We start from the raw sequence: 19797 nt of genomic DNA, 5'->3' as shown, positions 1-19797 counted from the left end.
GGGTGACAGAACTTAATGGTTTGAAATAGTATGTAACTCCTCTGGTTTCTCTAGAACAGCTCGTGCAAGATAACCAGACTTTCCCCTCCCCCCCGCCCCGTATTGTTTACCTGATTCAACTGATGGGACACATTAGTTTCTCAGCATAATCACCAAAGAGAAAACAGTGAAAAATCAGGACAGATGGAAATTCTTAATAGGATGTATTGAGGAGAGCCTCAATACATCCAGTCCTCCTCTCTATCCATTTTCTCCAATATTCACTAGCTCATTTGAGTGAGTATTTGCTTCAGTCAGCAGAATTGTAGCTTGTACTGTATGTAAAAGCAAGACTGCAGACACTCTCTGAGCATGGTGGGCTTACACTTCCTCAAATCCACAAGGAAACCAGTAGCTCTGTTGTTTAAGATTGTGAAACGTGTTTGCCCAGTTCTAGAGACGATGAATCATTAATAACTCTTAATTTGCCACAGCAGCTTGGTATGTTGCCCTCTGAAATTCAGAGAAGTCCAAAGCAGCCTCAGTTCTTCTGCTGCAATCTTTAAGAAATTAACTTGGATCTAGGTCTTTATATTTTTCCCTTTGAGCCCTGAATATAATATAGCTATTTCAGATTCATAGTAGAAAGTAGAAATTTAAGACTATATATCTCAAAAATGTTTATTTTTATATATACACACACACAACATCTCCACATATAATGTGATTTTCACTCCCTAGATCTAATCTATAACTTGAAGAGGAAGTTTTAATTCAGCAGAACATAGGAAACACCACAAGCATTTAACTAACAGTTTGTATCAGAAGATAGGTCATGACTGAAATTGCAGTCAGAATACTAATATATTTCCAGCCTCTACCACTGTTTCAGACATCCTGATAAACTTGTTATGGAAAGTACTCCTATCTAGTCAAACACAACATAGATTCTTTTTATTTTGAAAAGTTAAAATTGAAACTCATGAATACAGGTGAATAAAAGAATTGATTATGTATGATATTTCTGGTGAAAACTATCAGATATGAAAGAAGTGTGGCATCATTTCTTACAAAGGCAAGCTTGTGGTAATGCACATTATGCCTCTTCATGTCAAGTTGGGCCTTCCCCCCCCTTAACAGAGTAGGTTAGTTTCCCTGATTTTTAAGATCAGAAACTCAAGCACATAGAATCATAGAATCATAGAATCATTGAGGTTGGAAAAGACCTCTAAGATCATCGAGTCCAACCGTCAACCCAACACCATCCCTCATACTCTGCTTGGAAAAGTGTGAGTTTCTGCAAAATACAAAGATGACGGAAGCAGAAACAAATTTTGCTGATACAAAATTACATTTGAAATAGGAAAAGCATTTTCAATCAAATCATTTCAATCTGTCTGAAAAAGCATATCTGAAATTGAATATATCCAGAAAACAATCTTGCAATTTGTAACTCAGCTGAAAGGACACAATGAGCTTCTCTCTGAAGATCATCCTTAAGTCTGACCTTTAAGTTCAAAGCAGGCAAACATGAGCAGCCCGACTCAAAAACACAAAGACCTGATATAGTAAGGTATTATCTCACCCCTCTGCAATGTAATTGCTGGATTCTTCCACCATATCCACCCCTGTAAGAGAGAAATTTCTGCACAGTCTGATGTGCCACTGCCTATTTATTACCTTTGGTAATATCTAAACAATGAACAGGCCACCCAGAGAAGTGGTAGAGTCTGCCTCACTGGAATTACTCACGCTACTGCTTGACAGGGCTCTCAACCTAATCTAAGGCCCTGCTTTCAACAGATGATCTCCACAGGTCCCGTTCAATCTAGACTTCTCTATGACTTGACTTCTGTTACACACGAACATCTCTTCAGTATTCACTTACAGTCAAACAATGTGGTAAATAAAAGGCTTAACAGAAACAAGTCTCTTAGGTATCTGAGTAACTCTTAAAATTTAATTAACATTTTTAATTGTTTGCATTGGCAACTGAAAAAGCATCCCAAACATTCAACAGAACCTACATCTAGAAACACAAAATGTCTCATTCAAGGTAGGAATCGGTTTGATACACAAGATGTTTCAACCCACATGTTTTCATGCATGCTCTCTGCCTGACTGCTTGTAAGTGCAAGTTGTCAATGCAATCAACAGCTGAGGAAGCTGTGCAGCAGACCAGCTGGGAGGTGTGCTTCAGGACTTGCCCAAGCATTCTCAAAGCCAGCAGTGAGCTGATCAAGATAATCAGTGGAATACAAGAGATCTGATACATATGAAGGCCCCTAACCTTAGGTATCTTACTCTTTAACCGAGTCCTGTCTCAAGAGTTTATGCTTCCATGCCAGAATCAACAACCTAGTAACAGAATAACAAGAAACACGAATTTAAGTCACAAAGCCAGTTTCTCAATTTTTCCTCAGTATCAATACTCTCATATTCTAACAACAGTATTACAGTTGTAAACATAAAGCGCTGTGTTTACATAAATTATGACAGAAACTCAAACAAAGAAAAAAAGACTATCTTTTCACTTATGTACTTGGGTTATTTATGAACCAAATTTTTAAGGCCTAACCAAATATAAATTGGAAAGTCAAGCTGCAGCATATTTTGCAGCAGTTGAGCTCTCCTTGTGTTACACAAGCATTCTGTTCTTCGTACTTCAGATACAACACAGTTTTTTACATCTACATGCAAAGTTTAATTCCAGAATTAGTGTATCTTCAGTTCATTATGCCATTCCCAGAAAACCAGTATTTTCATCATCATTTCATGTCATAAGACAGGGATTTGCAAGCAGTAGCTCTAGTCCATTTAGTTAAGAAAACAAATTTCTTTCTCCTTTGTAGTTAAACATGCATTTTAATGCACAAAATAATAATAAAAAGGATAATTTAGCACAAACATTTTTGAACTTTTGCACTACCCAGCTCAAAAGCTATTTCACCACAGACTGCAGACATAATGGAACTAAATGAAAATAAATTTCAAACAAAAGGAACAAAGGCAGCTAATCAAGCTTGACAGACAATTAATGTTTCATGAAATCCATAAGCATATCAGTGTCCAAAGATGCAAACAAAACCAGAGCATCCCTATCTCAGATTTTTAAATAAAGTTCATGTAAACTTTGAGAACTGGGGAACAAACCCAGAAGTCAAACCTAAAAACACCAGACTGTATTGGTCAAAAAGATACAAGAATGGCAAATTTTTCTTAAACCCTTGATATCTAGCCTGTATTTGGCTTCCATGCGTGGCCAACAGCATATGCTTAAGTAAACGCAGATTATGAAAGCAGGGCAAGAATGCTGCAATAGTCCCCTCCTACCAGCATCTAGCTGCCTGTGGCTTATACTCTTCCTGCACAAAGACTGTTCCTGCAGGTTTGACAACCCTTGCAAAATTTTTGTTTAATCACTTTTAAACCATTTAAACTTTTGGGATCAATGTAATTACAAGCTGCAGGAAAGAATATTTTTTTGCTTTACTTTAAATAAGCTGAGTTCTTTACAGGATCTCCAGATCTGCATGACAAGAAATTACAATCAATTATTCTCTCTTCATGTCTATGCCACTTACAATCTTACAAACTTCATTTATGTCCATCTTCCTCATTTTTTTTCCCCTCCAGGGAACAACAAGCATAGTCTGCTTGATCTCTTCTGGAAGACATTCCATACTTTCAATCATCATTGACTTCCAGTGCATCTTTTCTAAGTCCACTGTCTCTTTGGGAGGCAGCAGAGAGCAGAACTACACATGGAATGCATGGTATCTTTATAAAGTGGTGTAACAGCTTCATTTTTTTTCTCTATTGTGTTCATATTTGTCTTTTTGACAAAGGAATCAGTATTTTGATGGAATAATTCACAGTTACTCTAATTCTTTCCCCCCCAATGGATAAAGGTCTTACTTAGAAACCATGTTTGTGCATGCACAATATAGACCGGTTTCCTCCTCCACTTCTCCTCTCCTGCTCACATGGATTAGTCTGCGTTTATCAACAACTCAACTTCTGCCATTTTATCAAGAAGTGGGTCAGTATAGCACAACTGCGTGCTTTAACAGGTTGTTTTCACTCTTTCAAATATTTTCTTTTGTCAACCTTTGTCACCTCACAATCCACCCCAAAACTCTACAGAACTGAAATACCTCTCCATTGGGAAAGCAGAATATGTACTCCTTGACAGCTCAATACCTTCAGGAACCTTGGGTGAGCAACCTGGTTGACGTTTACTGTAAAATTGGATTACCATGCGCTTACCTACACACTCATCGATTCTGCCTTACAGATTTGGATGGCAAGTTTCCCCTCTGCAAAGCCTGTGCCGGCTCTTCCTCACCACAGCACACGCATCCATTCTGTCCTCTACCAGCTTTATTCTTTGCTACAGTTCAGACGTGCCAGTCTGAAGTTATCAAGATTTCTCCATCCCTCATACCCTTAGCGCTTTTTTGTTTTTAAAAAAAAACAAACAAAAAGACTGATGCTACCCCCATTTAGTACCTCCCATTCCTTTGTTAGCAATCAATGAAATTTTAATATTACATGCTCTATTGAACAGTTCAGCGATTTCAGATTAGAGAACCTTTAAAAACTCCTAATCCTAACGAGTTAATATGAACTTTGGTTTAAACTTCAAATTGGGAATTTTTTTCTGACTTGTTCCTTGTAATTCCACTATAGGAAACTTCCTCAGCTTCCATATACAACAACAAGGCAAATAATGTATTTTGGTCTCCTTCAATATCTTTATATTCCCCAAATGCTTCTGTGATACCATTATCATCCACAAGCCATGCAGATATGGGTGTGTTTCTTCTTTGCTATTTGTTCATACCGACTTTATCACAGGCTTTTCATAAGCTTTTATCAATAGCTGGTATACACCTACTCTAACTGTTAATAAAACACCTGACAAAGAATCACCAAGCAATGCTCCAAGCATTTTGCTCCCTTCCAAGTGTCCTCAATTCTGTATTACTCTTTTTGAAATAAGTATGTGCTTTAATGAGTCTTTTTCATGACTACTATAAAGCTGAATTTGAGCATATTTTAGCATATGTTTGAGCATGTAATGATGAGAATGCTCACTATTACAGACCAGCTCTTCAGTTGTTACACCTCAAACCAATTCCTGGGTAGTGCTCAAGAAGAACTCAAGAGCCGCTCAATATGTCTTAAGTGAATGTTACCTGTCAACACAGTTGATTTATTTACCTAACATGACTAAGGTTTCTATAAAGTACAGCAAATTAAACATTCATACCTACATAATCAATGCTATGGAATTAAGACTTTTTCACAGATTATCCCTCCTCATTCCCGAGGAGGAATAAGATAGCAAAAAGACCTCCTCTTAAGACAGCATCCCCATTTTAAAACCACTGATATTTCAGCCGACCATTTTTAAAGACTTCCAGCATTCATATATAAGCAAGCATACATTTGTTTTTGACATAAATACCTATTGATGAAACTATTTCTTGAGACTTCTCTGTTATTTTCTACTAAGTTCTGCTTGCTCATTTGCTTGGTTGGTGACAACTGAAGACCGAAATAAACGTTCTACTAATGCTTTGTATTTATTCGGACAAGGACAGGCTGCTGCTGCAGAACAAAACCGTCATTATGTTTCTCAGTCTTGTTTCTGGATCATTTGGCAGTATGAACAAAAGCTACATGTCCACTTTTCACACAGCCCACCTCTTCAGTAATACTTTGGCATACAACGCGATCCTTCAAACATTCTTATTTTTTCTTATGAGTTTTTTTTCAGGAGTAAGCACACATGCATAGCAATGATGATGCATCCTTATTCCATACTTTTTAAAGTATAACCAGCTACTACAAACTACTATTACATACACTGAAGTCACTCAAGTTTCACAGTTTACTCAAGGTAAGAAAAGCAATTACACTTCTGCTGTCCCCTCCATGAACACAAGCATACCATATATTAAATAGGTGTGATACATATACAGAACAGACTCATGGAATAAAATAAATCCTGGCATATAACGATGATTATTCTAAGCCAGGGATGTGAGCATATTTATCTCAAAGTAGGTGTTTATTTTGACTGCTAGAATATTTTTTTAAAATAAAATCCTAAGTTAAAACTGATCAAACTATGTATGTCATAACCCTTCCCACATCCTGCAAAAAGGAAACCTTCATGCTTTTTGATTGTCATCCTGATGACAGGGGCAATCATTTGCTATAAAATTTTCAATGTCTGTGAGAAGGTTTCATATACCTTTCTGTCAAGCAATCAGTACTGTGAATTGTCAAAGACTAGACACAACCGAGGACAATAAGCTCTTGTGCAGTGTGAAGTTCTAAGAACAACTAGAATCAAATTAAAAGATCCCTTTGTAATATGGGAAAATGTACATTTTATTTTTAACCTCCATCCTTGCTGTACATATCTGACTGCAATTATTTTTTGTCCTTTTGGAAATGGGTAGTTTAAAAGGTAATTTAGAAGTTGGAAATTACTAAGCTTTATTTCAGACTTAAATACAAGATCCTTATAAGTTCATGATACCTTGAGAAATGGCCAAAAAACCCCAACCATATTCCCATTAAGTATCCTGCTCACTACAGTAACTTCAAAAGCAATCTGCAAATCGGGATGAAAAAACAAGAAGCAAAAAAACCACATGACACTGCAAGGCTCTTACCCATTTCAAGCACTAAAACTTTAAAGGTCACATGTAAGACTATACATGAATTATAGTACTGGTAACCTTCTAATTAAAAAAGCATTATGCCACTTCCCTCTTGCCGTAGCTCTGAGTGTTAGAAAATCATCATCTTTTCCAGACACAAGAATATAGCAGGAGACTACAATTTAATGATTGTCCATAAAATTCATCAAGCTACATTTGACAGAGAAAAAAAAATATTGGATAACAAAAAAAAAAAATCTTAAGTCCATACTTATGTCTATGGTATGCCCCCCAAAAAGGTTACAAACATATCAACTTTATTATTTGCACTCAAACAAAAAATTGTATTTGTAATAGAAAGCTCAAACTTTAAATCAGAAGTCCTGATGTGAGATCTTTCAAATGAAGCTTTCAAAGCAATCACACTGTTATTAAAGTCCTGATTTCTTCATTAGATTCTGATATAGGAAGCAGCTCAGACTGAGATATTTGAATGAACACAAGAAGAATATGAGTATTACAGTACTCTGAAAGCTCCAGTGCGGCCGCCTTCAATACAGTACATATGCATTAGATTATTAATACAATGAAACCTTTATTTTCCACCTCCTATCTTTTATTTACATCCAAAAGAAATATTTTTGAAAGTTCAGACTGCTTAAATTAATACAACTACGCACATGACAACTACTCTTTCTTTCCTCAGCTGCCGATCAGAAGACAAGTGGAAGACTACTTAAAAAGGTCACCACTACACGATTTTGTTAACTCCACCCATGCTGCACACTGTGTTACAAGGAAGTGCTTCTTTTACCATTGCTTACCAATGCTGTGAAGAACAAGGTAATTCAGGTATTCAATTCAGTATTTACTGGATCCACAAGTTCATAATAAACGATTATGAAAAAGTGTACTTGCATTGACTACACAAATGGTTTATATAAATATACACATACACTATTTTTATTTAACAGTAATTACACTGTTTACTGCACTGAGATTGTGCCCCTCCTACTTGTTCTTCAAGAGCATTTTAGGACATGATTAAATAAATGCTGTTATAAACTACAACAGTCAGAGAACTTTCAAAATCACCTTCTCTGTTATAGAAGGATACTTGGTCTTTTTAATTATTTGTTGTTACCAAAATAATGGAAGTTTCTTCGTATTTCGGAAGCCAGTGCATAACTCTGCGGCTACTTCTTGGCAATCTATTTGTGATCAAATGCAAACGCCTTCCACCACCAGCTAGTGCTCATCAGACATCTATTAGATTAAATCCAATACACCTAATCCGTGCTATTCAAGGTGCTTTTTATTATTATTAATTTTATTTAAGTCACTGGTATATAAAACTATTTTGGACATATCTACCTCTACAGAGGTCAGAGTCAGAAATCTTTTACATAAGTTAGTGTTATGAATCATTAGTGCATGTACTGCCACAGGTACAAGCTGTAAACGAAAATGAACCTCTAAAGTTACACATATCCTTTAAGTTTTATAGATATTGGCAATAAATAGTAGAAGAATCTCTAACTTTGTTTTAAAAGGTCCTCAAAATTACACTTTATTGCTCTTTAAAAAAGAAATTTAAACCCCTTCCTTTCCTTGTGAGGGTATTTCACCCTGACCCAGCCCTCCCTCTGGTCCAGTTTCAGAGAGCAGCTTTGGGCAGGGGGAAGGGGGATTTTTGGTTTGGAGGGGGAGGTGGGGGATGTTATTAACCTGAACTCCTACACAGACGCATGAAAGAAACGATCACCCAAAGGGTAGAGGTAAGAAACGTCTTAGCGCCATGCCACCCGCCTCAAGTTCATCACTGGAAGGCCTGGAGAGCAACCAAGCAGACAGAGAGCAGCTTCTGCTTTCATGCGAAAAGGAGGCGATCAAGGAAAGAATGGCCCAAGTGCTGTTTTACCTTCAATTTAAAAGCCAGTGTTAATAATTTGAACGCAGAATTTTGTCTCAAGCTTAAGAATACAATGTAAGACTCGGGGATGGAGGTCAAACTCATCCCCTCTTCTCTTTCTTTCTGCATCTAAGACACAAACTTAAGGCTCCTCCAAACATCACTAACGATCACAGTCTATTTTCCCCACTGTGTTAAGAGATAATTTCAAAGAATAAAACTATTTCTCTTTACAGCAAAATTTCTAAGCATTCAAGATCTATTTTTATGCATAATTATGCACACATAATCACACAAAATAAAGTGTCATGTCCTAAATCACAAGTGGAAAACATCTAACTGTCTCATTTCACTGCAGGTGAAGAAAATTTTAAATCATACTTCTCAGGCACTTAGGCAGTCTTTATCCAGCTTTCAAACTTTTATGCAAATGGAAGTGTCCTATTCTAGCAATTTTACTTACAGCAGTTATAAAGCTCTGTTTCCATTTCAGCATAACGGAAACAGAGGTTAATTTATTCCTATCCACTTTCTCATACACTGCACAAGATCCAGTATAGCATTCTTGCAGACATCACAGCCCATTAGCCAAATGAAGCAAGCTGAGTTAAGACTGCGTTTTCCAGCTTTCCTGAGTTGCACAAAAGAACTGTGATTTTATGCCAGCTGCTGCACTCTCGGTCCATGCAATAATACCACCCAGACCTTTATACACACTGCTATAACCTGCAAGGCTGCTTGCCAGGCATGCACAGGTGTTTTAGTTTTACACAGAACCACGCCTTTGCAAAAAACATCTTCATATGAAAGGGCATTCCCATTAGTTTATGCTTACTACCTGCATTAAAAGTACACTGTTTTGTGCAAGTATATCTGTGTTAATTTCTAGCACAGTTTTAAAATTAAAATATGATGGGAAGCTACCAAAGAAATCAAACCAGTGCCATACTACTTATATTTAATTTACAGATTTGAAACTTTGTAAGTGTACTTTGTACTATTCAACTGGACAGCTGAGCCCTGTAGTATAAAATACTATTTAACATCTTTAGTAAGCCCCAACATTTTTATCTCAATTTGAAAGTCTAGAAATATCTTCTCCCCGGTTTCCCTCAAACTGCAAAGCTGCACATCGCAATGTTGGTCATTCAAACATTCCTGACAACTAACTGCAATGCAAATCGATGCTCACAAGTCCCACAATTTCGTCAAGTAAAAACACAAAGCAGTAAAACACCCCTGTATCCAGCACTGGCTAAAATCTCTTGGCATGAAATATTTACAAACGTAATTATACTTTTATTTCTAAATGAAAAGAAGGAATAACATTACAAAACCTGTTAAGATTATTAGAACAGCAAGTGCTAAAGACAGTGAGAGCAGAAGTTGTTATTATTAATAGATCATCTTTTTTAAACCTATCTCCCTCCGTGTTTAAGAGCAGACACAAAAGAGGGCTTGAATAAACCCATTTATGTCAAGGGTGGGTATTTTCAATTATCTTAAAAATATCTTAATTTTTTTTTCTGACACCAAGAAATACATGAAATGAAAAACGATTGAAGAGCACTGGACAGCAGAGATTACCCATTTGAACAAAAACAAGTATTAAATAGTGTAACTTCAATAACCATCTAATCTCATACCACATTAGCATACATGGTACATAGAGTACCAGAAATGTTGGGGGGGAGGGGAGAACAGAAGTAAAACATTCTGAACTGAAATCAACAATTAAAAAAAAAAAGCCCACAGCAATCATGCCCTAGATGTCTTAATAAAAGACTCTCTTGCTTTTGGTAACATTTAGTTAAGCTGTTACGAGTGTGTAGACAATTCTAAAATAAAAAGCTGGGATAAAAGACAAAAAAAACACCCAAGCATGACAAAACAGCTAGTTAGATAACACAATTAGAATGAAACCTGTTTAGCAGAAAAATTAAATAATACTAGAGCAGAACAAGAACAGCATACCTGCAAAAAACAGAATCTGAGCTGGTGAAACAGGCAGCCAGTTTATCAAATTAGACAGGGGCTACTGTCCACTACTTTGGTCAAGTGTTAATCTGCTTTCCAAGGTTTGGGTTTGCCTTTTTATTTTAAAATCTACCTGAGATGTTACTGAAAAATTGTTTTTTGTTCAAACTCAAAAAAAACATCACAGGAGGAAAAAAAAGATTTAAACAACTGAGCAGAAAGATATTTTGGGAATCTAATCAAACATTGCAACCAAATAAATTACTGCTTTGGGATCCTTCACTAGCAAGAGTACATTTGATCACAGCTTAGAGAAAAGCTACAAGTAGCCACTTCAGAGAATAAACACCATCAGAAAGCAGCAATGATCACTCAGTTCAGGAAGTTTTGGCGATGTCATTCCTAAAGAAGCAAAAACATCAGTGGGCAGGTGACCAAGGCGGAGGGAGCAAAATTCCCCTCTCAAAATGAAAGCTCTATTTGTCATTTTTGGGTTTCGTGCACACACACACACAAACAGCACTTCCACAACACACTAAGTACACAAGCTTCTTGAGATAATGTTTAAAAGCACAAGCATAGTTTCACTTACAATTCCCATAAAATCAAATGTGACTTTTTTATTAAAGAGAAAGGAATTTCCAAAATAGAATCATCCTTTTTGCAGTTCAAGAGGAAGCATCCAGTGGGACTGCCTTTTACAAACTCCTGAAAAGTACAGCCAGATGTAAGACACCTCTGAAACAATTTTTTTGTCAATTAAATTGAATAATTCAATTGTCAAACAATTGAATTAAAACAGATTTTTGGAAAATAATGAGCAATACGAAGATTTGCAACATCAGAAACAAAACCAGCCCACTGTTTTCCTACCTGTGTCTAAACAGAAGCAACAGACTTAATCTTGATTCTTGAGCTATTTTTTTCATTCTCTAATTTGTATGGCTCTTCAAGCATGTCTCACTGATAACAAAACCCACACACTGCTGAAACCAGGGGTAACATTACTCTGGAAGTTCTATCAGGTACAGAGTTAGTATACCTCCACTTTCCTTACCCAAGCTTCAAAGCTGCTCTTGACTACAGCATCATACTAAGAGCTCTTCAAGCCTTCAAGTTCTTTAAGAGCTCCTGCTTCCCAACTAAAACCTCATCATATACTAATATGTTCACACTGAAAACTAAAATGTAAAACTTAAAGAAAAACAACAAACAAAATCAAACCCAGAAACCCCCAAAGAAACCCAAGCAAAATCCCCAACACCAAGAAGAATACCTAAAAGCTAAGACCATGGATACAGTGGAAAGAAGCAACACGAAAAATGGGGGGGGAAAAAACCAACAAAATTTGCCAATATTTGTCAATTCAAATTAAATTTTATCAAGCCTTTTCCTACCAGTTTGGCAGTTTTTACTTCTAATTGTGTAAAATTAAGAACTGTAGAACACAGGAGTTACACAAGACTAAAACATGGGGAAAATGCCTTATAATCTATCCCAAAAACTTAAACTGGTAGAGGGCTTTTTTTTTTCTTTAAAAAAAACTTTCTCAAATCCTTGCTAAGTGGCAGTTTTGTTCTCACTCACATCACATTATCAGCTACTCCACTACCTTGCCTGGGATCAACATTAGACCAATACACTAGTAATTACCTAGGTCATCCTATTCATCCTTGTAACAATGTTGGCACAGTAGCAGACACCTTCCAGTCATCTGGAATTTTCTCAGTGTCCTAAGATTGATTAGATATCAATAAGGGAGTTCTGCCAGGTATTTCAAACTCTTGGGACGTGACAGGCCTATTTTTAGCAGCTCTTTTACATTTATACTCAAAATGGAAAGTATCATATAATAAGTATCATCTACCTTATCCCTCAAACCAGGTATTCTTATTTAACAGGCCCCTACATTCCATTAAGATATCTATAAAATATAGAGGCTAGGGTTTTGGGGGGGCTTTTGGGTTTTGTTTTTTTTTTCCTTAACTTCTGACACTAGGTGTTTTTCACAGAAACAAAACACACCAGATACCATTTGTTCAATTTTCCTTGTACAATATTCTCTTCCTGTAAAATCCCACAGAATTATTTTATGTTTTCCCTGGTTGTTTGGAGACTTTTTGTATGTATGCAATTTTTCTTAAAGGTTTGATTTTCCTAATGGTAACCTATAGTTTCTTCCACTATTTACTCATGGAAAGAACATGGTAGTAACTGCCAACTATGCACAGAATATTTTGTGGTCTGTATCCATCTGACTAGCACAGCTAGATCACATATTTTTGGCTTTCAGACACACACAGTAGAGTTCTGCCTCCTCTAACAGATAAAAATTATCAAGCTTCTTACTCATTTCTGTTTATTTCCTTGATACCTTCCTCCTTCCTCAAAATCTGCAGAGTTGTGTTGCCCAAGTCACTTCAGCCTCTGATGCTCCACTGACAGTAGCTGTCTTTCCCAGACAAAAATATTTTCTTCCAGCAAACCACCAATTTACACATCACACAGGAAAGCTCTCTGGCTTGATGCAGAAAAGACGAAACTCCCTTCCCCTGCCTATTCGAGTCACCGATCTACTGCTGGCTGTTGCAGAACTGAATGAGAGTCATGTACAAGTTTGCTGGTTTTGCTTCCCAGGCTCCTGACAGCATTTGTTTACTTTAAAGTACTAACTAATCAGCAACTTGATAAAAATATCAACACCAATGAAAAACCCAAAACTGACAGTATGTGCCCCAAAACAAGACAAGGCTTCCTCATCTAGCTCTTTATGAGTCCATGATTTCAGCCAGGAGTTTCACCAAGAACAGGGAAGAGAGACTGACTAGAACACCACTGGCTGATGCTTCCCTCTCTATAAACACCCATGTGACAATCCTCCCTGACAACTAAACAATTTAGCATATTTAACAACATATTATCAAAATACTAGCTCAATACCAATTACTCTCTGAAGGACTCCAGAAAAGGTCTGGAATGTACATCTGATGTCAATGGCCAAGCTAATTTTTTTTTCAACTGTATATGAAGAAGACGACGCGCAAGAACAGATACTGTTGTCATCCTAAAAAAAATGGAACAGTGGTTAACTGGAGAGAAGAACCAAGAGAAGAGAAGAAAAGATGACAATTACAAGAATAATATACTGGAAGAGGGTCTAGAAAAAGACCAACTAGAACAAAACCCCCACAAAACAGTAAAGATATTTAATTATAAGAAATAGATGCACTCTGGTCACAAGGCAACAACTTTTCATTTTAAGCTTCAACATTCCAATTAGTGCTCTAAAATACACAGCACAACAGAGATATTTAAAAGCTGCCCTGTGTCACAAAGATGTGTTGAAGTCTTTCAAGATTAGATTTCAAAAGATACTGAAAATCAATGTTAAGACTTTCAAAATATCAAACGTCTTAACTGAGGATGTATTTCAGGATAAAGTCGAAGTTCCACCTAAAAAAATACCACTTTCTTTCTTCCAAGTCAGAAAGCAAATATTTGATACTCATTCTCCTTTAACATTTTTCCAACCCAAATACAATCTACCTTGTTTTCTAAAAAAGTGTTTTTATGTGCACCCTGCCAACCACCCCCCTTCTCAAGGAAGATTAAAGCTCATCAGCATTGCCATTCTACACAGTCAAGAACTGATTGTATTTAAAACAGTAAAAATTCCCACTATACACCACTTCTCTTAAATTAGCCCCATGAATTCGACATAAACAGCACTTTACACCTCAAATGCAGAAGGCAACCTGGAAAGCAGTTTATGGGGCCAAACAAACCTTACTGTTACCAAGCCAAGTTTTAAATCTTTGCAAAAGTAGATGAGATCTTAACCACGCTGAAACCCTGCTAGTTAAAGCCCAAGCTTAGCAAAGCAAGCGAGAGGGGAAGGGCAGCTGCAACTTTTAGGGATTTTTTTTTTTTAATATGTAGTATTAATAGTACGTCTTAATTAATAGTATGTATTTAATAGTACTTGGTTTGTACTAGCAAAAAATCTCCATTTATCCTGCTTGCTTACTTCAAAATAAGGGTTTCAGAAGAATAATTACAACCAGAAAATAAATTCTGTATGGACAATGGTGACTTGTATATTGTGAAAATAAATGCCTATAGCACATGCAGACAATGGACAATGGTACAACACCGATCTCTTCGTATTCGGCATAGAGAAGACTCCAAAAATTCTGGGCTTTGGCTTCTAAAAAAGGGCAACTAATTTTGATGAAAGATGGAAGGTAGTCTACTGAGAACAGCATTATCCAAAATACAAACAGAAATTTAGCTCGTCCAACACTTCTCCAGTAAAATTAATTCCAGAGGAGTAACACAGTAATGGTCTTCAAAATGCATTTTTAACTGTCTGTGCTAGTTTAGGAAGGTTTTTTTCCAATGCACCCAGTGTTTGCAACACGTACATGCATCTGTATTGACTGTTAACCTAGCTTACTCTGATAATAGAACATGATTATCTATATATGCGAAGGACACGAGAAAATAAAACTAGGAAGGTTAAAAAGAGAGACAGAAAAATTTATGCAGGTGAGACTTTCCCAGGCCATTTACAAATCTGCGTAGGCAAAGATATATATGAATCTTCCCTCCTCTGGGGTGAGTTCTACTCCAAACACTACCTGTTTTCAGAAAAACTAAGATTCAGTGCTTTATTATATCCTGCTGCTTCATCATCCTACATGTGCATGCAATGGCAGCACAAACTGAACGGAGCTGTTACTTTCACATTGCACGAGACCTACATCACCCAGCAGGATCTTTGCATGACAGACTAAACAATCCAAGGAACACTGAAGAACCTTTTAAAACTAAGTTTCAGCCCTCTTCAGTCGGTACTTCCAGAATTCCAAGCTGCACATGTGCGCTTTTCTTTGAAGTACATACTAGGTACATATCCCTACCATTTTACGCTATTTGCAGTTTGGAGTTGCTTGACTCCTGATCTGCAGTTGAACTAGCAGTCTTTACACAAGCAGGGAATTCTGGTTTGCTCAGCTTGGTCCTTCTATAAACCATCTTTCCAGGCAGACAAATCCACACCCCAGATTCTGACACAAAGCACTAACAGTTTTTGTTCAGTCTATTAAAAACATTACATTCAGCTGAGGATTTTTTTTTTCCCCAAGACCTTTTATGGACTATGCATAATGCAGCATGTTTACTGTAAAGTTTCCTAGACTGTAATATGGCTGAAAACCAATACAGAAACAGCAGGGCAGGGAACTGACTGGGAAGGGAACCTCTAAATCTAATCCTGCTGTCAGCTTGCTGCCTGATGCTCTCTGCAAGCAGACAATTTTAAAGACAAACTCATTCTTTACATAGATTAAGAGTAGCTGCTATGCAAGTAAACAATACAAAATTCTAAATTAGCTGTATTTCATTAGGTGACTAGAGAAAGAAATGTTAAATTTTTTACATACAGAGAATGTCTTTCAGAAATGACAACGTTACATGAAAAAATACATTAAACTTGGAGTCAACTATTCTGTATTAATCCAGACACAACCTGGTGAATCATTAGATATAGGATGCGAGTATCAGGCTTAATTTCATGCCTGTTAAAAAAATAAAGAACATCTATAATTCAAGTTGCAATATTTAATTCGTATTTTCCTTTGTTATCTTCTAATAGCCCAGAAAAATGGTCACACTAGAAGGACCTTGTCTTAACACCTGTTCAGAGATCAGACTGCCACAGTAACATATACCAGAAATGTTGTGGGGTTTTTCTCCCTCAGAATTCACAAATTGAAAATGGATGAAGTATAATCTTAATGGAATGCAACAGCACAAGTTTATAAGAAAAATATATAGGGATTAAAAATGGCAAAGGGATATTCTTAAAGATTCTTAAAATACTGCTTGTCAACCTCAATCTAAAAAGCAGAGTTTTAATTTGTTTGCCTATTGTACAGGAATACCATATTTCTGGTCATTGATTGCTTGTTTCTGAAATACTTAACAGCAGCTCATCTTATACAAACAATGTAAAACAATGTAAATAGTGGATTTAGGAAAAAAATTTTTCAAAAAATGAAACAAAAGAGAGTCTGGATTAGTAACAACTACTAGTTAGAATATTTGATATACAAATAGTAAGCAACATTTTACTACAGTCATGCAGTTGGAAAAAAAAATCTTAATGGCAGAGTTTTGTATTACGTCAGATAATTTCAGTGAAGACTAATCCGTTAAATATTCAGACTGAAGAAAAACATGATGTTGATTTGAGGATGTGTAATTACTACCAGGATTTTTAAAAGCCACCTTTTACTTAACAACCATTTTTTAAAATCCAATAAAACTTTGAAGTTAGACTTTGCCAGAGTTAAGTCCAAACTGAACTTAACTCTAAATTACTATTTTACTAATGTTTTATCATTAATGTTGTTGCTCTCTAAAATAAAGCGATTTCTCAGGAATAAGAAGTCCGCACTCCTTGCTTAAGGTGGCAAAGAAGTATCCAGTTGAGGAGTACTCTCCAACACATGAAGAGCTAGATGGAGAGAGCACAACACATGCATCCTACTTCCAATTCTGCTATGGAAATCACAGGTCAGCTTTAACACCCAGTTGCCCCACATGTGAAATAAGGAGGATATTTAATTTTCTCCGAAAAGCTTTTTATAGTTAGACATGAGCACTACTCTATTCAAGAGCTACATATTGCCACCTTTGAATTAGGAGTCTATCACACACAAAACCAGACAATGGACCTACATTTACAATCACCAACTATATTTCATTGTGCCACAACCTAAAAAAATTTATTTCAGTAAGACTCTATGGTAATTAACATCACGTCTGATATTTTTCAAGTTCATGAAACCCTTCTATATATGTTAGCTAATACACACAATCTTGTATTTCTTTTTTCCTGCTTCACTGGCTTTTATACCCACACGCTGTATCGTTTTCCTATTTAAGCCCCAATCACGCAATCAGATCCACAGGAGAAGGTTTCAGTGAAGCTGCAGCATAGAAATCACTGGGATGTGTGCTTGGGGGTCTCCTTGCACAAATCAGTTTACAAGATAAAAGATGCAGACTGTACAGTCTAGAGGGCTTGCTTTATAATCTGTGTAACACAGTGGAGCTGTGCTTGGAGGGATCTGGACGATACTTAAGACAGATCAAGCTACTGAAATACAGTACAGCAGAAACACAAGATTAATACCAGTGTCTAATTCTATGGATGACATACAGGCTGGATATAAAATCAGTTTAATAATAAGAAAACATTTCTCTGTTTTATTTCCAACTTGAATACGCAGTCTAAAGTCAACGGAAAGGCCAAAGGGTTATCAGTTTAATCCCATCTGCCTAAATCATAAGATTATTATTAATAATTCTACTGAGAAATGTAAGAAAAAACTCTTTCCAATCTATTTGAATTATTAAGAAATAAATAGTTGAACTACTGCCATTTGTCCCCCTCCATTTGTCAGGGTCTTTCACAGACAAAGAAAACAAGAAAAGGATTGTTCTTTTTTTTTTTTAAATTGAAAGTATTATAAAAGACAAATGAATAGAATGACAAAAGAACAGCTTGAAATTACTTATATTCATTTTTAAAACAAACAAGTTTCAGTTTAATATTATCTCTTCAAACAAATCCATTTAAACAGACATTATTACTGTACAAAATCAAGATAATTATCTCCAAAACCAGAAATAATTACACAAGAATGAGAGACATAATCCACTTATGTATTATTTAAATAAAGCAGGCCTTTCTCCAGAAGTCTTTCAGCAAATACGTCAATATTTTGCCACATAGGCTCAAACCCTGCCTGTACTCATCGTACCAGAATTTTAAAGTCCAAGTCCTCCTTTTATGCTGCCTGTTACTGAATGCGTACATATGCTTTGTACTATCCAGCCCCAGTACTTCCTTCACGCTTCTAGACAAGGTGGTGTTGACACAGCTGCACTACAAACCTAACACCCCTCTTCAGCCCGAAGCTGACAAACATTCCCACATCTTCCGGGGCTGCACCAACTCTGCCGTGCATGAACGAAGCCCCCTTCCCCATCAGCTCTTGCTCCACCAGTAACGACACGGCTAAGGCTCTCCCTCTCTAGCCCTCCTCCCTAGAGGCCTGCCTCCCGACTCCGAAGGGCCACCTGCTCCAGACGTGGCCTGGTGTCATTGTCTCTCGCTTTCCGCCACCCCCGCTTCCTCCCCCGTCCCTCCTCCCTTACCGCTGCCTGTCACCTGCTCCCTCCCCGCCGGCCGTCTGCTTCCAGGTCAGCTCAGCTCAGCTCGGCGCCTCCGCCTCTCTGCCTATTCATCCTGCGAGCGCGGAGGAGGAGAGCCCGACGGGCGCCGCAGCGCCCTCACCGCCACTGTCAGCAAGGGGCAGTGCGCGGAGGGGCCGCTCTCGGCAAGGGACGAAGCTCTCCCCTCAGCCCAGTGGCACACACACTGCCAGAGGGCTTCGCAGCAAGACGACGACGGGCCTCGGCCTCTCCGCGCACCCGCCCCGAGTCTCACACAACTAACCACTCGATCCCAAAACCTGTGCCACGGCTCAGCCCGCAGCCCCACCTCCCCCAGCCCTTCCCCTCCGGGTAGCCCCCTCTGCCTCATTTCCCCAGGGAGGCCCCGAAGCGCCTCTTCTCCCTTTCTCCCTTCCCCCCCCCCCCCCCCCCCCGCAAGACAAACGCACACCAGGCAATGGGGGGAAAGGGGCTCCGGAACGCACCCCGACCGCCCCGGCGCAGTCCCCGCCGGCCGCCCCTTCCCGCCCCGGGCTGCGCCTCACCTAGAGCCACTTCGCAGGCTTTGCGCAGCTGGGAGTGATGCGCCTTCTTCACCTCCTTGTCAGCCAGGATCTTCTCCAGGGCCCGGGTCAGGAACATGTTTTTCGTCTTCTTCCCTTCATACATGGGCGCGATCGAGCCGGGAGAGGAGGAGGAGGGGAGGGGTGGGGAGGGGAAGGGAAAGCGGGGCACCGGCCGCTCCCGCCGGGGGAGGGCTGCGAGGCCGCGGGGCCGGGCCGAGGCAGGCGCGGGGGAAGGGCTCCCTCAGAGGGAGGGCCGTGGCGTCCCGACGCCCGCTCGGAGGCTCCCCCCGAGGGGAGGCTGGGGTGGGCCCGGGCGGCGGCGACAGCCACCCCCCGCGGCTGAGGGAGAACGAAGCCTTCTTCCTTTTCCTTCCCCCCCGCCGCGTGTGTGCGCGGACAGCGCCCGCGAGGCGCTCAGTCCCCGAGCCGCCCCCAG

The 19797-nt window shown here is 38.5% G+C and overlaps 1 protein-coding gene across 1 annotated transcript in view; it reads right to left on the bottom strand.

The window, feature by feature from the left end:
- Positions 1-19486, bottom strand: part of ARFGEF1 (ARF guanine nucleotide exchange factor 1) — a 100940-nt gene extending 81454 nt beyond the window's left edge. The window contains exon 1 of the mRNA XM_076329594.1: positions 19341-19486. Within this exon, the coding sequence (XP_076185709.1) occupies positions 19341-19464 (124 nt within the window). The 5' untranslated portion in view covers positions 19465-19486. The remainder of the gene's footprint in view (positions 1-19340) is intronic.
- Between the last annotated feature and the right edge of the window lie 311 nt (positions 19487-19797).

This window comes from Aptenodytes patagonicus, chromosome 2, assembly GCF_965638725.1.
Source record: "Aptenodytes patagonicus chromosome 2, bAptPat1.pri.cur, whole genome shotgun sequence".
In the NCBI taxonomy this organism is placed as follows: Eukaryota; Metazoa; Chordata; class Aves; order Sphenisciformes; family Spheniscidae; genus Aptenodytes; species Aptenodytes patagonicus.
Note: the sequence above shows the minus strand (reverse complement) of the source record. Positions and strands in the feature narration are given on the sequence as shown.